Here is a 16,174-nt window from a genome sequence, read left to right on the forward strand (position 1 = left end):
TATTTTTAGAGGAATTCTTTCTTTCTTTATAACAGGCATGTATTTTAAACGGTATGTTACTGTCAGTGCTTCTTGAGGGTGTGTATGACTCTGCATCTCTCACGACTCTGAAGACATACAGATAGGAATTTTATAGTCTTCCTGCTTGCTACTTTGTAATTAGGAGATTGGTTGAAACTTGTAACTGCTGCCAGGGTGCCTGCCTTTTTCTAATCTCTTAGTACCAATAAACTGTAAAATTGGAAACCATACAACCAGGTTTTATTTACTTGTTCGTGTATTTAAACATTTGTTCCTTCATCAAATATGTGTTCCGCCAAGTACTGTGCTAAGCACTGAGGTTGCAAAGCTGAGTATGATGAGTTCCTTGCCCTCCAAGAACCAGAGGAGCAGAGTGGGGGGGACTGTGGTGGAGAATTGGGCCAGCGGGAGCACCTACACCGGACTGAGCTGTTCTGAGTAAGAGGGAGTGGCTGGGCCCCAGTAATGACCCTGAATTTCTAAACCCATGGAGTGTATAAACTTCACTGCATATATCTTGTGCCATCTGTTTTGGCTGCAGAGGCCATTTCCTGTGTCTGTCAAGTTCTAGATAGTGAGAGCCTGTCATGAGCTGAGCTTCAGGTAGATGAGTTCTTACCTGACATCAATGGTCCTATTTTTTGCCAATTTCTATCATTATTAGTGATGCTACTGAATAACTTGGTTAAGGTCCCAATCCTCAGGCTTCCCTGTTGTAAAGGCATATCTTTCACCCTTTATAAGCAACTTATAGGGTAACACCTTGACACGTGTAAACATCCCATCCTCCAGACACTTCTCAGTGTTTTAGAGTCAGTTGATGAAACTTTCCTGAATCAGTTATGTGTATTGCAAAACTGTGATTTTTCCAGCATTTCTTTAGCATTTACTGGCTGTCAGTGTTCTGTGGAGATATTTGGATTCTCCCTCTCCCCTACCCTCATTATGGACTAGATTTTTATTTATTCAGTGCATTGTAATACATTACAGCCACCACTCTTTTTGGTATGCAAATGGTCCAAGTCTGGCCAGTTGGGAGCCCCTTTGGGCTGGCCCCTGACATTCATTAATCCTTGAGCACATCCTTGCTATTTGACATGAGATGTCCCAGGCCCACCTTGTCCTTTCCCTGCCCCAGCCCTGGAATCAGCCATATCATATCTCAAGAAGCCCTTTTATTGCAGAATAACATTTAGAAACCAGGACTTGGGCACCAGGAGTGCCTGTTGCTACAGAGATATCATGGCTCCTAGACTCTTTTAATGGCTAAAACTAGGAAATACATTAAAAGAGGAAAAAATAGACGTGCATTGATATTTCTCCTAAAGTGTTACTCTCTTATAAGGTCTGTCTTAGAAATTCAATTATGGTGATGCTCTGAGCTTATCAAAGAACCTTTCCTCTTTAAAAAAAACAAACAAACTTAAAATCCCTTTGTATCTGTTCTCATCTCTCTGGAGGGAGAAGGGACAACTGCATTAATCTCATGTCACTTGAGAAAAACAACCAGTGCTCAGAAAGGTTAAGTAAGTTGCCCAGGATGATTCTGTCGTTTTATCGAGTACACTCTTTCTAAGCGTATCTGTGCTTCTTCTGTGCTGGCAAGAGATCACTGGCAGTGTCTCTTCTGTGTCTGAGTAAATTCCTTTTATATCACACTTTTGCTACATACCTAAAAAGCATTTCTGATGTTGCCAATATTCATAATTTATTCTGGGTCCTTTCAGGTGCGGCTAAATCAAGTCCAGCATCTAAACCAGGATCCACACCTTCTCGTCCCTCATCAGCCAAAAGGGCTTCGTCCAGCAGCTCAGCATCCAGATCTGATAGAGATTTAGAAACACAGGTCATACAGCTTAATGAACAGGTAACTTGGCATCCCCAGCTCTGTCTCTGGGAGCAGTGACAGGTGTCAGGGGGTGAGATGAGCAAACTCCTATGGGCTTGGGATAGGGGGAGGGAAGCGGCGGGAATCAGTGGCTTCAAGCAAGTAAGAATGAAAGGAACTATTGGGGCAGATAATCAGTGGCCCATTGTGAATAAAAGATGTTAAGTCACAAATCTCAAAGCTATACATTGAGACAGAGGGACAGATGCCTCGGCTTTAGGTAAATGCAGGTATGCAGGCCAGCCTCGCCCTCCCGTACACCTCAGTGCCTGTTAGGAGCTCCAGGCTAGACCATGGCCACTTCTAGCCAGTCTAGATTGTGTTAAAGGCATCAGGGGTTAGTCTCCCTCCTTCCTTCCTTTCTTTCAGCAGCTATCTGTTAAGCCTGTTCGATGTGACAGACACTATACTTGATGCTGATAATATAATGGCAGCAAGATAGAGAGCTTCTCTTCCCTCATAGAATTTACAGATAGCAGCCACACACCATTGTGTATTACACAAGCAAAAGCCAAATGGCCGAACACTTCCCGCAAGAGTGAAAGCACACAGGAGCACTGAACCCAGGAATAGGGCATCAGAAAGGCCACAGTTAAATAGAACTTGCCTTTTTATCTAATATCCCTAGGATTGCAGTAAATCTAGGTCTACTGCCTTCGAAATTTTCAATATAAAAGCTTAGGTGCGCTTTCTAACTAACAATAGCTAATTTTGCCCAAGAGTATACATAGTTTAAAAGTAATAAAACAATTGGTAGCATAGGGCCCAGTGCAGAAACCACCCACCCTTGCCCTGAGTTAGGAGAGTCTTTTTGCTGTACGCGGGCCTCTCACTGTTGTGGCCTCTCCCGTTGCGGAGCACAGGCTCCGGACGCACAGGCTCAGCGGCCATGGCTCACGGGCCTAGCTGCTCCGCGGCATGTGGGATCTTCCCAGACCGGGGGCACGAACCCGTGTCCCCTGCATCAGCAGGCGGACTCTCAACCACTGCGCCACCAGGGAAGCCCAGGAGGAGAGTCTTTTCTCCTGGCCACTCCCACCCCTGGGAGAAGAGCCATTATCCCAGGTGCCCAGGCTGTTCCCAGCTACTCACTGGGCATGGGCAGATCCCGGTGATTAACCTGATTCTTGATGAGCCAGCAAGAGTCTGGAAACAGTTTTTGAGATAGTTGTATATTTGCAAACAAGAATCTAGTTAAAAAGCAAGCAGTTGCTTAACTAGGGTGTTTCTTTACAATTCTGAACACTTTAATGAAAAAGGTAAAACCTTAAGTCATCGCTGCGTAGGACTTTGATTTAGAAACTGTGGAATGTTCTAATTACCTGCTTATTCTCAGTTTGAGCCCTTATACAATTTCCAGCAATGAGTTCTTCTAGAATGAAAGGCAGTTAGTACTGAGACTGAGCTCTAGAGCCCGCGAGCCACAGCTGCTGAGCCCGTGAGCCGCAACTACTGAAGCCCGCGTGCCTAGAGCCCATGCTCTGCAACAAGAGAAGCCACCACAATGAGAAGGCCGCTCACCGCAATGAAGAGTAGCCCCCACTCACCGCAACTAGAGAAAGCCCGCAAGCAGCAACAAAGACCCAACGCGGCCAAAAATAAATAAAATTTTTTTTAAAAAAAAGGCAGTTAGGACAGCCCTAATTAGCCTTGGGCCACATGCCTGAGGCTCTAAGCAAGTAGACCTGAAGAGAGTCGGGTGTGGGTCTGTAATACTTTAGATTTATAACCCTTTTCTCCGTAGGACTCAAATTCTTTTGATATCTTTATTATCAAATGTTTTTTCATCTACCCCTACCACACCCAGTTTCCCAAACCACCAACCCAAAGTAGAAACACATTGGAACCTCGAGATCCTGCCTGCCCCTCTCTCGCTTACGGCCTTCGCCAACCAGCCCCACTTCCTGTCCTTGGGGCTGGCTCTGGGCTCCCAGTAGCTCTCCAATCACACACACAGCCCCAAGGGCCCCCGCCCTCTACGATGCTTCAGCTAAACTGCTGTCCCATCCAAAATGCCACTCTAGAGAAGACACGGAGAAGCACATGCCAGTGGCCTTCCTCCTCCTGCTTGTAATTCCTTCATTACTTCCAAAGGCCTCACTCCCGGGCTGTCCCCCCATGCATTCACGTGGAGGAGAGTGTCCCCGTACCTCCATCTGTCCCCCAGAGGGAAGGTCGGACCCATCCTACATTGTAAGCCTTCATTCACCAGCTGTTTACTGAGCGCCTCCTTCAGCTGTATTTCCAAGGCTATGTTAATGCTCCCTCCATTTTCTGTCCCCGAAGCCTACAGGGTGCTCCCCAAAACTGGTGGGGAGCCACACACAGTCATCACTGTGTTGGAATTGAGGACACGAAGACGAGGAAGGGCCAAGTAAAAATGCCCGGACCAAAGACTGAATTACAGTGGTAATAGACAAAGTGACCAGTGCCGTAAACTTTAAGAATTCTCATTCACTTGGCCTCATGCCTTGATTTGGGCAGTCTCCCATGACATGCTATGAAAGCACCACTGTGTTAGAGAATTTCAATGATAGAAATGAACCAAAAGACAGGGGAGGAGAAGACATGACTAAAATAATCAGGGGTTGTTTCTGGAGAGTAGGTGAGCAAACAGGTGGTGGGATGGGGTCCCTGCTTGTGCTCGGGGACCACGGGGGCTGAAGAGTGGGGCCTGGTTAGCCCGCACAGACACTGTCCGTGGCTCGGACTGGAAGGCTGGGCGGATCTGCAGTGTGTGGACACCTGAGTGGTAGAGAATTGGGAGAAGAGAACTTCCCCTTGACTTTTCTCAAGGGTCCATCCCCAGCATCCCCTCCACTGCTTAGGCTCCTGCTCTGACACGTGCGGGAGCAAGGAGGCATCGGAGTGGGACTGTGAAAATGGCATCCCATTTGCCAACGGATCTTTCATCAAGTAGTTTAGCTCCTGTTGGTTTTTACCAGGGAAAGTTTATAGCTGTGCATCTGTTAACCTCATGCATCTGGAATAGCAGCACAGGCCAACCTGGGCTGGGTGTTTCTACAAAGCCTCAGCTCTTGGTTCACCGTACAGACCACAGCACTTGAGAGGCTGACAAGGCTGGTTTCCGTGGGTCAGAGGCATCCAGAGACCCTTCTTGCCCGACACAGGGAAGGGGAGCTGGCAGACAGCAGACACCTAAACTACCACAGACCCGCTGGTGGCACCAGTGCAGACTTGAGATGGGTCTGTGGTCGAGTCTGGGCGGGGTGGGGGGGAGGTTCTAGAAGAAACAGTTTTCTTTCCTCTAGAATTCAGCCAACTGGGTTGCCTTCAGTTTTTACAAATGTCCAAGCCATAGTATTATCAGAAATAAGAGTTGAAAGTTAGTGACTGAGGGAATTCCCTGGCAGTCCACTGGTTAAAGACTCCGTGCTTCCACTGCAGTGGGGCATAGGTTCAGTGCCTCGTCAGGGAACTAAGATCCTGCAAGCCGCAAGGCGTGGCCAAAAAAAAAAAAAAAAAAAAAAAAGTTAGCGACTGATCCTCCTTTGCTTTGTAACCAGCTACATGAGGGCATCAGTGAGGTTAACTCTGAGGAAAAACCATATCCTTGAGTCTTACTGGATGGACACAAGTTTGCCAGGTGCACAAGGAGATGGCCACTGCATGTGCTGAGTATCTGTTTGAATGAGTCAATAACTCCAGACAGATAAATAGCATGTACCAAGGCCCGGAGTTACTAGAAACAGAGAGATTTTCCACTCCAAGTGTAATCTTTGGAAATCTGTGAAGGGTGATTTTTCATATACTGAAAGAGAGATTTCTCCTGAGGAGAACCATGAAAGACCTAATTCACCTCCTAAAGATATTCTCTGCATAAATATAAATGATCAAAGGGTTCAGAAAACTTGAGGGATTCTCCGAGAGCAGGAAGGGGGTGATGGTTTGGGCCTGTGTGGAGCTGCTCGGCCTGCAGCCTGGAATTTGAGACCAGATCTGTCTACACTGCCTGTGGTGTTTCTTCAGCCCAGGTGACGGCTCTGCCAGCCTCAACCCTTGCCCTCTTCCCTTCACCCGCGCCATCTCCGTAACCACCGTAAGAAGCTGCAAGGCCCTTGAACCCGCATCAAGGGAGAAAAAAGGGAATGAGGGCTGTTCCGCTGAGGGACTGGAGCTTCCACATCTTCCCGCCTTTCACGTGATGAGCTCGAAGCCAGAACTAGAGGAATTAAGCAGATCCACTCAGCCTGCTTTTAGTCTCACCCAGTTTTCCTTGTGCAGCCACGCCCCAGTCCCTCAGTAGGAGCATTTGTCTAGTTTGGTTCAGGAACATGTATGAAGGGCTCCAAAGTTGAGGGCAGCTCTCAAGTGACGTGAAGAAAGGAGGTTCCGCAAAGCGTGTCTGAAGGGACCACAGTGCCAGCCTCTCCCTCCCCTCCCCTCCCTCCTCCCGCTCTCGCCTCTCCCCTCCCTGTAGAGGATGAACAAGTTGGGGGAAAGATGTGCCCCAGCCCAGGTTAGTTACCAGGAGAGGAAGGCTGACTCGGAGCCCGGGTGGAACTGTCTCGGGCAGAAGGATCCCCGGGCCTCTGGGTATAAACGGTCGGTTGACAGGAGTGACAAGTGTGCTGTTGAAGCTGGGCATTCGGGCCCAGGCTCAAGCTCCAACAGCAGCCCCTCGTCTCTCCCCGGACCTGCACGTTGGTTATTTTTGCACATCTGTCTTTTCATGTTTCGCATCTTTATACGCAAGCACAGTTGGTCATTTATTTCTTATGCTGTCGTTTGAGGGTTTTCTTTTCCACCTTCCCTCTCTCACAGGTACATTCGTTAAAACTTGCCCTTGAAGGCGTGGAAAAGGAGAGGGATTTCTACTTCGGAAAGTTGAGAGAGATTGAGCTCCTCTGCCAGGAACACGGGCAGGAAAACGATGACCTCGTGCAGCGACTCATGGAAGTCCTCTACGCTTCGGAAGAACACGTGAGTGTGAGCAGAGCCCTGAGGCTTGTGTCCCAGAGTGATGCTCTTGGTCAGAGTGCAGTGGCGCCGAGCCTTCAGATACTGCCCTGGGACCTCAGTGAGGCTTGCAGCTCAGCCAGTGCATGTGATGTTCCCAGAGGAATAAGCACGATCGTCGTGATCCATTGACCCATGCTTATGGGACCTGCATTCATCAGTCTGGGAAGAGATGCGCGGATGGTTGCCAGTTGTTGGGGGCAGGGGACCGGGGGGCTTCGATTGAGAAAAACAGGCTTACACAGCCAAATCTCAAGTGGTTTTCAGCTCTCTGAGCAAATGAGCAGTAAGAATGTGTGCAAAGATTCTTCACACAGATCAGAATGTGGTTAAAGGAAAAATTAATCTAGATGCTTTTCCCATCCCCAGAAGTCCCACAACTGTTTTTTCCTTCATAGCTGGTTGTCTTGGTTACACTTTGCCAGTACAGAGCAGCATTGTGTGACAGCCCTTTGTGGAAAAATACTTCTGGAAGGCCTCCTCTGTGGAGGCCCTGCCCACCAGGGTTGCTCCCCACGAGTGGATGTGCCGAGGGGGGGACCCAGGATGTGGCTCCGTCCGCGCATGGAAAGCCGACGTGAGGAGCAGCGGAGGAACATGAGTCTCAGGAAGCGAGGAGGGGAAGGGGCAGGATACACGGCAGGGCCCAAGGCAGGTCACCCCAAGTCCGCCCAGACAGGCAGGGAGAGGCCCTGGCAGCCGCAGTGGGAGCCCCGTGGGGCTTCACTTTCATGAGGGCGGCGCGGTGAAAGGCAGGAGAGCACAGGCCAGGGTTGCAGGCGTCCTGCTGCCAGGTTGGGGCTGAGGAAATGTTTGGGTAGGTGTGATTAGGAGGCCTGCAGGTGCCCTGAGGGCTCTGTGGTCGAGTTGCACGTGTGTTGGTATTTCCACAGAACATAGGAAGCCACCAGCAAGTTTACTTTTATCTTATTTCAGCCGAATACCAGGCAGTTGTTTACTCCGTGTAAGATTAAAATCCTAGCTCTGAAATTTTCCTAAACTGTAAGAAACTGGAGTTTGGGGACTCTCCAGCACTTTTTTGGTTTCCCCCAGATGTGTATATATTCTTAAACCTCTTTCTCGGTTAGCTCACACTATAGATCTTGAAGCTCTGGGGACCCACCTGCCCAGGTCCCAGAGATAGCGACGGCTTTACAAAATATTCTCAGTATTTTCAGATCTGACGGAAGAAGCCAAAGGTTGGTTTGTAGTGTGTGTATCTGCACCACCCAAAGTGGCATTTTTATGATGTTCTGTATGTAGAGAGTGCTTTGTCCTCTGTCAAGCGCTAGACGAGTTACGGTTATTCTCTTCACAAGCTTGTTTGAGGCTGAATTCGATGAGTTCTGTGCAGCAGCCCCGTGAGCCCGAGTGAACCGTGCTGCTGCCCATCTGGGACGGTGCCCGCTCGCGGGAGCAAGGCGGCTTGCAGGATGGAATCTCCCTGCTGATGCTAACCTCTAGCCTTCTGGTGCTAACCTCGAGCCAGATCTTGTCCCAAAGGAGGAGTCGTCGTGAGGTAGCGCCGTTAGGTGAACTCCAAATTAAAGGTTGGCAGGGCCACTGAATTCCTAGCTAATGGCAGGTGGGGCTGGCCTTCGGCAAGAGCTCTTGCCTCCTGAGAGTTCAGGAGTGTCTTCCTGGATGACTACACTCAGCTTCTGTTAGACCATTTATATCTCCAACACCCCCAGCACACACACCAGCACCAGCTTACCGCGGCCTGGATTCAGAGAGCCATTCTTGCAGTGTATGGGCAGTTAACTCACACACCCCTCAAAGAAGTAATACTTCAGAGTATCATCAATCATTAAGACTAATGGGTTTAGCAGGTCCTTTCCTCGAACTCTTGGGATGGGAGATGAGGGGGAAGGCCAAGGGCTTTACATGTATCAGCTCCTTTAATTGTCTGGAGAATCCTATTAGGTAGATATGTGTGTTAGCCCATTTATAGATGAGAGAAACTAAGGCAGCCGAGAGGTTAAATAACGTTCCCGAGTGAATAAGCAGCGTAATTTGCATTTGAACTCGAGTCCTGAGTTCGTGCCCTCCCTTCTCCAAGCCTGAGCCACCTTTTAAATGGGGAACATGATAGTAGTAATAGCTAACCTTGAGCATTTAGCATGTGCTAGATATTACGTTTATGTTCTATATATATATTTCTCACCACATCCTTATGTGGTGTACTATTACTTATCTCTGCTTTACAGATAAAAATTACTTGCTCAATGACCCTTTTTTTTTTTTTTTTTTTTTTTGCGGTACGCGGGCCTCTCACTGTTGTGGCCTCTCCCGTTGCGGAGCACAGACTGCGGACACGCAGGCTCAGCGGCCATAGCTCACGGGCCCAGCTGCTCCATGGCATGTGGGATCTTCCCAGACTGGGTCACGAACCCGTGTCCCCTGCATTGGCAGGCGGACTCTTAACCACTGCACCACCAGGGAAGCCCAATGACCCATCTTTAATAAGCTCCGTCACTACCCAGGTTTCTCTAACTCAGAGCCCAGAATCTTAAGGACTGTGTTCCCTGCCTCTCAGTATATTGGGTGCCATGGGGAAGGGAAAAAGTAAAGGCGGTACCTCTTGGGGGAAACTGCAGGACAGACTTTGTCTAATTGACAGTATTGAGTTGCACGTGTTCTGTATGTGAAGAAGCGAGCAGTCAAATTCCTACCTGGATTTTCTCCAAATAATTCCCTTCACCTTGTTTTGTTGTTTGACACCTTCAAAAGTATTGTCTTGGCCTCTTTCTCTGGGCAGTCTGTTTAATTCAGCATCCGGCAAGAACCTCCATTTTTTTCTGGCGGGTAGTGTCACTAAACCCACCTTCGTTGTTCTGACTGGCACTGTGCTGATGTCATCAAACAGAGAGAAACGTGGCAGGGAGGAGAGAGAGACAGTGGCATCACTGTTGAGTGTCAGCTAAGGAGTATCCAAAGTCCAGGAAGAGATTTAGAGGCAGTAACCAGGCTACTGGAATCTGGAAGGGAAAACAGACTTAACACAAACGTAACACGTGTGGGTTACCAGTGCAAAGTCTTCAAATGCAGCTGCTGCCTTAATTCTTCTCATTCCAGGATAACTTCTAATGCAACTCTGTGTCTGGACAGCTCCAAAAGAAACACATCAGGCTATGCTGAGTTTTCTATAGAGAATAAGCTGGAATATGCCAAGCGTCCTTGTTTAGAATGTGACAAGACCCATTTTTTTAAACTTCGGTTTCTATATAGAGAGAAGGCGAAGGCTGTCTGCCACGTGCCTGGACACTGCACGGTATTTTCCATGCTGCACACGCACACACATGACACTTCTTACAGAGGCGGATGGCGAGAGGCTCAGGAGCGGCTGGCCTGCTCTGCTGTCTGCTTCCCTTCCTGGAGGTTCATGGAACCGTCCTAGACACCTTAGAGCCGCAAGCGTTTGCCTCCCTCCCTAAGCGTAGCGAGTCCTGATTCTGTGGTAGCCTCCCAGCTTATCCAGCTTCTACCATTGAGGCAGTGAGCCTTTAAAAAGCTTCCACGCTTGCCTAGGAAAGGCATCACTTGGGAAAAAATGTGCTCAGAGGTTGCTGGGCCACTGCACCCACCCGCAAGCTCTCGGAGCCTCCTTTTTCCCTCGCTGTGCTTGACCCTGACACTGTGTCCTGCTTTCAGGCCATTCACACACTTCAGTGCTAGGTGGACGTGCAGCCACGGGGGGCATGATGTCTGGGAAAAAATGCCGGTACTTTATGCATGATGCCGCCGGTCGGACTTCTGTGCACATCTGAGAGGCAGAGATTTCTGGTTGGTTGCCTCCCTCCTGGAGATGAGAGGGGTGCTGAGGAATCAGAGGCTGCAGTGAGTGCCTGCTCTTCAGTTCACCACAGATGGACCCGACGTTGACACTTCAGGTGGAGGCATTCGCTGGAGAGGCCTCATCCTTCAGTCTTTATTTAGTGATGTCTGGTCTTTGATTCTCTTGAGCAAGCAATCCTAGGATAACATGTTTGGAAGATGTAGAAATCCAGATGAGAGTTTTGAGTGTGGAAGTAAACAGAGGCAGTTCAGTTTGCAGTCACAGAAACCTAATGGAAGTTTCCAGAGCAGATGGCCAGCTGGCCGTCCAGTGCCTCTCATTATGATTCTCATTATCTTTACTACTTAACTAGGGGCCACAGGTGTCTGGGCTTAACGTCGTTGGTTAGCTGCTGCCCTGTGGATCTGTAGGCTGAGGGTCACCTGCTAATACAGAGACACTTGTTTCCTGAGGTCCTGTCACGGAAGCCACTGTCGAATGACCTAAAGATACTCCCCGCTTCAGCCCACATCTTTTGAATTCAGCCTGCGTTTCTGTCACTGGACGCAGCATTGGGTTTATAGAAAACAGACACAGCCCCTGCCTTAGAAGAGCTCACAGTCCCCTTGAGACAGACAGGGACACCACTAACTGGAATTTGTCAGGTTGTGATAAACGCAGTAATAGAGACATAAATAAACTTGTGTGGGGAGCACATAAAGACAGCCTGGAGGGACAGGCAAGGACTTCACAGAGAAGATGACATTTGTGTTGGCCATGGAAAGATGATTAGGAATGTCAGCAGTTACAGAGGTAAGACGGGGGAGTATTTTTTCAGCAGAGGAAATGGCAGGAACAAAGCAGAGAGGAAAGAACAGCCGGACTCGCTGGTGTGAGTGGCGGCAGATGAGCCTGTTGTGCGCTGCCTCCTACATCTGGGAAGGTGGGGGCCATGCCCCCTCCCCACTCCCTGCAGCCCAGCTTCTTGACGGCCCTCCCCCTCCTCCCCTCCTTTGTCCCCGCTCTCCTCCCACAGTAGCCGAGAGCATTCTTCAGTACTGTCTTCCTGCTTGCTTCTCCTTCTAATGGTTATTATAAGAATAAGGAACTCCAAAGCGTCACTCACAGCTGTGGGTGGATTTATATGCAAATATTAGACTTAATTAAGTAGGTGGCGCCCCAGTGCTTTAGTCACATGTTTGGCCTAGGTTTCGCCTGGCCTCCTCCTCACCTGTGCGTTTAAGTTCTTCTTAGTCTTGCCTGGGGCATAAGAGAAAGATCATTTTGATGTGTGACTGCCTCCACGCGTGGGTGGGGACCTCCCAGTGGTGATGGGCTACAGCTGCCTCAGAGTTACAGGTGCGTCCTGCCAGGCTTTCAGAGCACCTTAATTTGAACCCCAAACATTAGCAATCCATTGGTAACCCAGGACGTTTGTTCTTTATAGCCACGGTACCCAATAAGAGTGATCTGGGGTCCGCAGTTCCTGCAGATGAGATGCATGACCTCACAGCGGTGCACCGTGAGTGAGGGAGCTGCCCTTGGCCAGCTGGAGACAAGGGCACCACACCCACCCCCTGGCTCATCAAGTATGGAAAGGAAGCCCGAGGGGAAGCCTTATCTAGTGCGTTTCTTGTCCCGCAGCTGGTTTGACAGGCCCACAGTTACTTGAATCCAAATCTTCTGACTCTCAGTCCTGAATTAAATCCATTATCCCACAGTTAACTCGCAGTCCATGATGTGAGCAAATAAGATTTTCTGTAAAATGTCAAACAGATCCTCATTTCTGACGATCTTCCCATCAGCAGCCTAACACTCACAGAAACGATTATGTAAGAAAAGTGCACTTCAGACCAGCTGAAGTCTGGATAATATGATACGGAAGGCACCACACTGGCATTAAAAGGTTAGGATGACAAATACAACAACATCTCTACCCCTTAAGGGACTCAGAGGCTCAGAGCCTGGCTGAAGAGGCAGCCGTGGAGCCAGCCAGTGGGGACACACGAGCACGCGCCCATACACACACAGGGCTGCAGTGTGCAACCGGATGGAAGCATGACTCAAGGATGTAAAGCTCAGAGGAGTGATCCGTTCTGGGGTGAAGGCAGTGAGAAAGGCGTGGGGAGGAGCGTGCGGCAGAGCAGACACCCGGAGCTCCTGGTCCACCATCCTGGTCAATTCCCATGAGCGTGACTTTCCTTCTTTGCCCCTGGACTAGAGGGAGGCTGGTGGCTCTTCCTCGCTTGTTCTATCCCAGCAAGAGATGCTCTCCTGCTCCCAAGAGGGCACCTCTGTCCCTGAGGCACTAACTGAGCCGAGAGGACCACCCTCACGTGTGCTGAGCGGTGGGCAAAGAGGCTTGTGGGGGATGCTGCAGGGCCGGCCCGGGGACGAGCTGGCAGAGCCGGGAGCAAAGCGGGGCTTGGGGCTCTGAGGTCAGAGGACATCGTGGTTAAGGAATTAAGGAGCGAGGTGTCCCGAAGGGCAGCAGGATGTGGGCAGGGAGAGTAGGATTTGGGCCTTCACATTTCAGAGGTGGAGCAGTTTTAGGTATGTGACAGGGTGTGGTCATGGGGTGAGCTAATGTTTATTAAATTAAATAATGTGCTTCTTGAAGACACCCAGCCAGTAAGGGACGGTGCTAGATTTGAGCCCAAGTCTTCAATACGATGTCATTTTCTGCTCTTGTCATAGAAAAGACTATTTTTAAAAAAATTATTTTTACTTCTAGAACATATTCCAATGAGTTACCAAGAAAAAAGAATCACAGCTCACACTTATGTTATGTGCCAAACACTGTTCTAGGCACTTCACCTGTTTTAACTCAGGGCTCTCTGTTGAACTCAGTGACTCCATTGATTGGTTCATTGACCAATGGCACTCATTGAAAACTCTGGTAAATGGGCACTCTTGTCCTATCTCCCACTTGTACAGATGAGAAAACCGAGGCACAGAACAGTTAAGTCACCCAGCTTGTACATAATGGATCTGGGAGATGAACTCCAGTTCCATGCTTATAACCTTGACATTATGCTGCCTCTCAGAAGACAAGCGGCACGTGACCTTGTCTGATAGTCTCGGTTATCTGTTCGTGCACCCTCTCTGATGTCTTCTTCCTCACACACATGCATTGAGTTGTACAGTAAGCAAGGTCTGACACAGATGGATGAGGCCCTATCCCGACTTCAGGATCCAGTGGATGAGGCCACAAGGTTCAAGACAAACAAGATTACAAGTCAAAAGTTTTAAGGCCAAGGAAGAAGCAAAATGCAGGAGGAGGGAGAGAATCCTGGCTCAGGGATCGGGGGAAATGATGCTGTATTTGAGTTGGATCTTGACGGGTGTGTCCTTGGCTAAAGGGAATACGGGCCAGACAGAAGGGGCGTTTGCAAAGTGCAAGCGAACACAAGCACGTCTGTACGTCCCAGCGTACGCTCCCAACTGCATCGCAAAAGCATTGTGCATTCTGGAGGGAGCAGTCGGCCCTATTGATTAGCTACGCTCCCTCTGCTTGGGTAGTAAAGAGCTAATTATCCTTTGTGAGATTAAAAAAAAAAAAAGAATTGGCAGATATAGCTGACCAGGGTTTATGTTCCCTGGAGTTTTGTGTTCATGATGTGCTTCCCCGGGTTATACGCAAGTGAGTAAATAGGTCATTTGAAGCCAAGTAGAGGAACACCTCAACCATCAGAAAGTAAGCAAAAAAAGTCCTCACATACCCAAAATAGATGTCCCGAAGTCCCTGAGTACAAGCTCCTGAGCTCCCCTGTTGGAGACGCCGTCTGGCTGGGGGCAACCCAGAACCATAGTTATTGTCCTTTCCTTACCTACCCACTCTAACGAGCTGCTTCTCTGCATCAGATGAGTAACAGATTATAACAAGGAGTCTGCTTAGCAGACATGCTACCAGGTGAGGAGGAGGACCTCAGGGCAGGAAACAGGAAGCCATCAGACACACTGCAGGGGCTGGGGCCCTGTGCTGTGTCACAGCAGGCTCACTCGTGGTTATCGTGACGCTCTTGAGTCTTTGCATCTGGTTTACTGTCGTACAGCGGGTGGGAAAGGATGTCGTATGTTCTGTGATGACGTCCTTCCAAAATGGTCAGAAGGAAAACGTGGTGCCTAAAGCCTGCTGGCCGCGCTCCAGAATGGGCCGTTCCTGGGAGCGGGGAGGCACTTGCGTGGCAAAAGCCGTGGCGATGCCGTGCTGTGCAGCGATGGTGGGGCTGGGGACGCTGCAGGGCTGCCGGCAGTGAACCGCTTCAGCTGAAACCTCTCCCCCTGCCCCACAGGAGGGCCACCCGGAGGAGCCGGAAGCAGAGGAACAAGTCCACGAACAGCAGCCCCAGCAGCAGGAAGAGTACTGAACCGTCTCGGCAGCTCTCCACACTTCCGTTCTGGTGGGAACTTTTCTTCTGGAGAATTGGAACACCTGTGGCCTCAAGCTCATCAGAAACCAGTTGTTCCCAGCCTGCTGTCCCATCACTGCGCCGGCGCCCATGCCAGCCACCGCGCTCGGTTCCCATTTCCTTCGCCAAGACACACTAGCTGCGGCCGTGGGCAGCCTCCCCAAGACATCACGGGGTCACATACCTTCAACTTCACCACCTGGCTGCTTGAGATTGGTTCTGCTCTTTGCATTTCTTTCCAGAACAACTGTCCCCACCCCCACCCCACCCCCTTTTTATCCTGGTGTGAAACAATGGTAATTTGATATATGGTATTTATATTGGCATTTCTCAACCCAGTGTCACTAGATGTCACACACATTTGTGGTGCTTTGATGTTTGCAAGTCTAACCTCTGAACATAAATTTGGTCAGATAATAAATTGGAACAAAGGGAAAGAGATACTTGATATGAAAGCCATATGACAGTGACTTATTTCACGGGGAAAAACACCAAGTCAGTTTCTCCCTCTACTCACAAACAAAAGGGAAAAAAAAAAGGAATCAAAACTAGGACGTCAGGGCCCAGCAGTGTTCAGACATCGGCATGTTAGACAACCACACAGTATGTTGTTAGTTTTGAAAGACATTCACTCAAGGAAAACACCATCTCGACTTGGCCCTCTAACTGCTTGCCCTTTCCCTCGCCTCCCCCCACCCAGATTCTCATGCTCTTTTCTTTCTCAGGGTCCTCTTTGGTGGGGAGCCACTCTCCTCAAAAGCTATCATCAGTTGTCTGCAGTCAGAGGGGGTCTGCATGGGCACAGGTCCTCCTGCCTCCTCCTGTGGGTTTCAGCCCAGATCCTCTCATCCACACTAGGGGATTCCTACTAAAGAATGACTTCAGGGGGTGCAGCCCCGGGCGGCAGGGTCCCGCATCATGCTGGAAGGCTGGGAGTGAAGACCTTATGAATAGGCGCGTAAGCCCAAGGGAGAATCCTGGTTCTGAAGTCTGCTGTTGACACTGGAATGACAGCACAGGAAAATCTGACTCCCAATGCCTTGTGGAATAAAGAATTCCCCCTCTTCAATACTATGGCCCTCCTTGTCATTGACC

The 16,174-nt window shown here is 49.5% G+C and overlaps 1 protein-coding gene across 4 annotated transcripts in view; it reads left to right on the forward strand.

Annotated features, from left to right (window-relative positions):
* MAPRE2 (microtubule associated protein RP/EB family member 2) overlaps window positions 1-15,169 on the forward strand; it is a 159,340-nt gene extending 144,171 nt beyond the window's left edge. For all 4 annotated transcript variants that reach the window (XM_060028893.1, XM_060028892.1, XM_060028891.1 and 1 more), the window contains 3 exons: window positions 1,749-1,888; window positions 6,695-6,853; window positions 14,963-15,169. In XM_060028893.1, the coding sequence (XP_059884876.1) occupies window positions 1,749-1,888; window positions 6,695-6,853; window positions 14,963-15,037 (374 nt within the window). In that variant the 3' untranslated portion in view covers window positions 15,038-15,169. The remainder of the gene's footprint in view (window positions 1-1,748; window positions 1,889-6,694; window positions 6,854-14,962) is intronic.
* Window positions 15,170-16,174: the final 1,005 nt, after the last annotated feature.

Source organism: Delphinus delphis, chromosome 13, assembly GCF_949987515.2.
Source record: "Delphinus delphis chromosome 13, mDelDel1.2, whole genome shotgun sequence".
Taxonomy (NCBI): domain Eukaryota; kingdom Metazoa; phylum Chordata; class Mammalia; order Artiodactyla; family Delphinidae; genus Delphinus; species Delphinus delphis.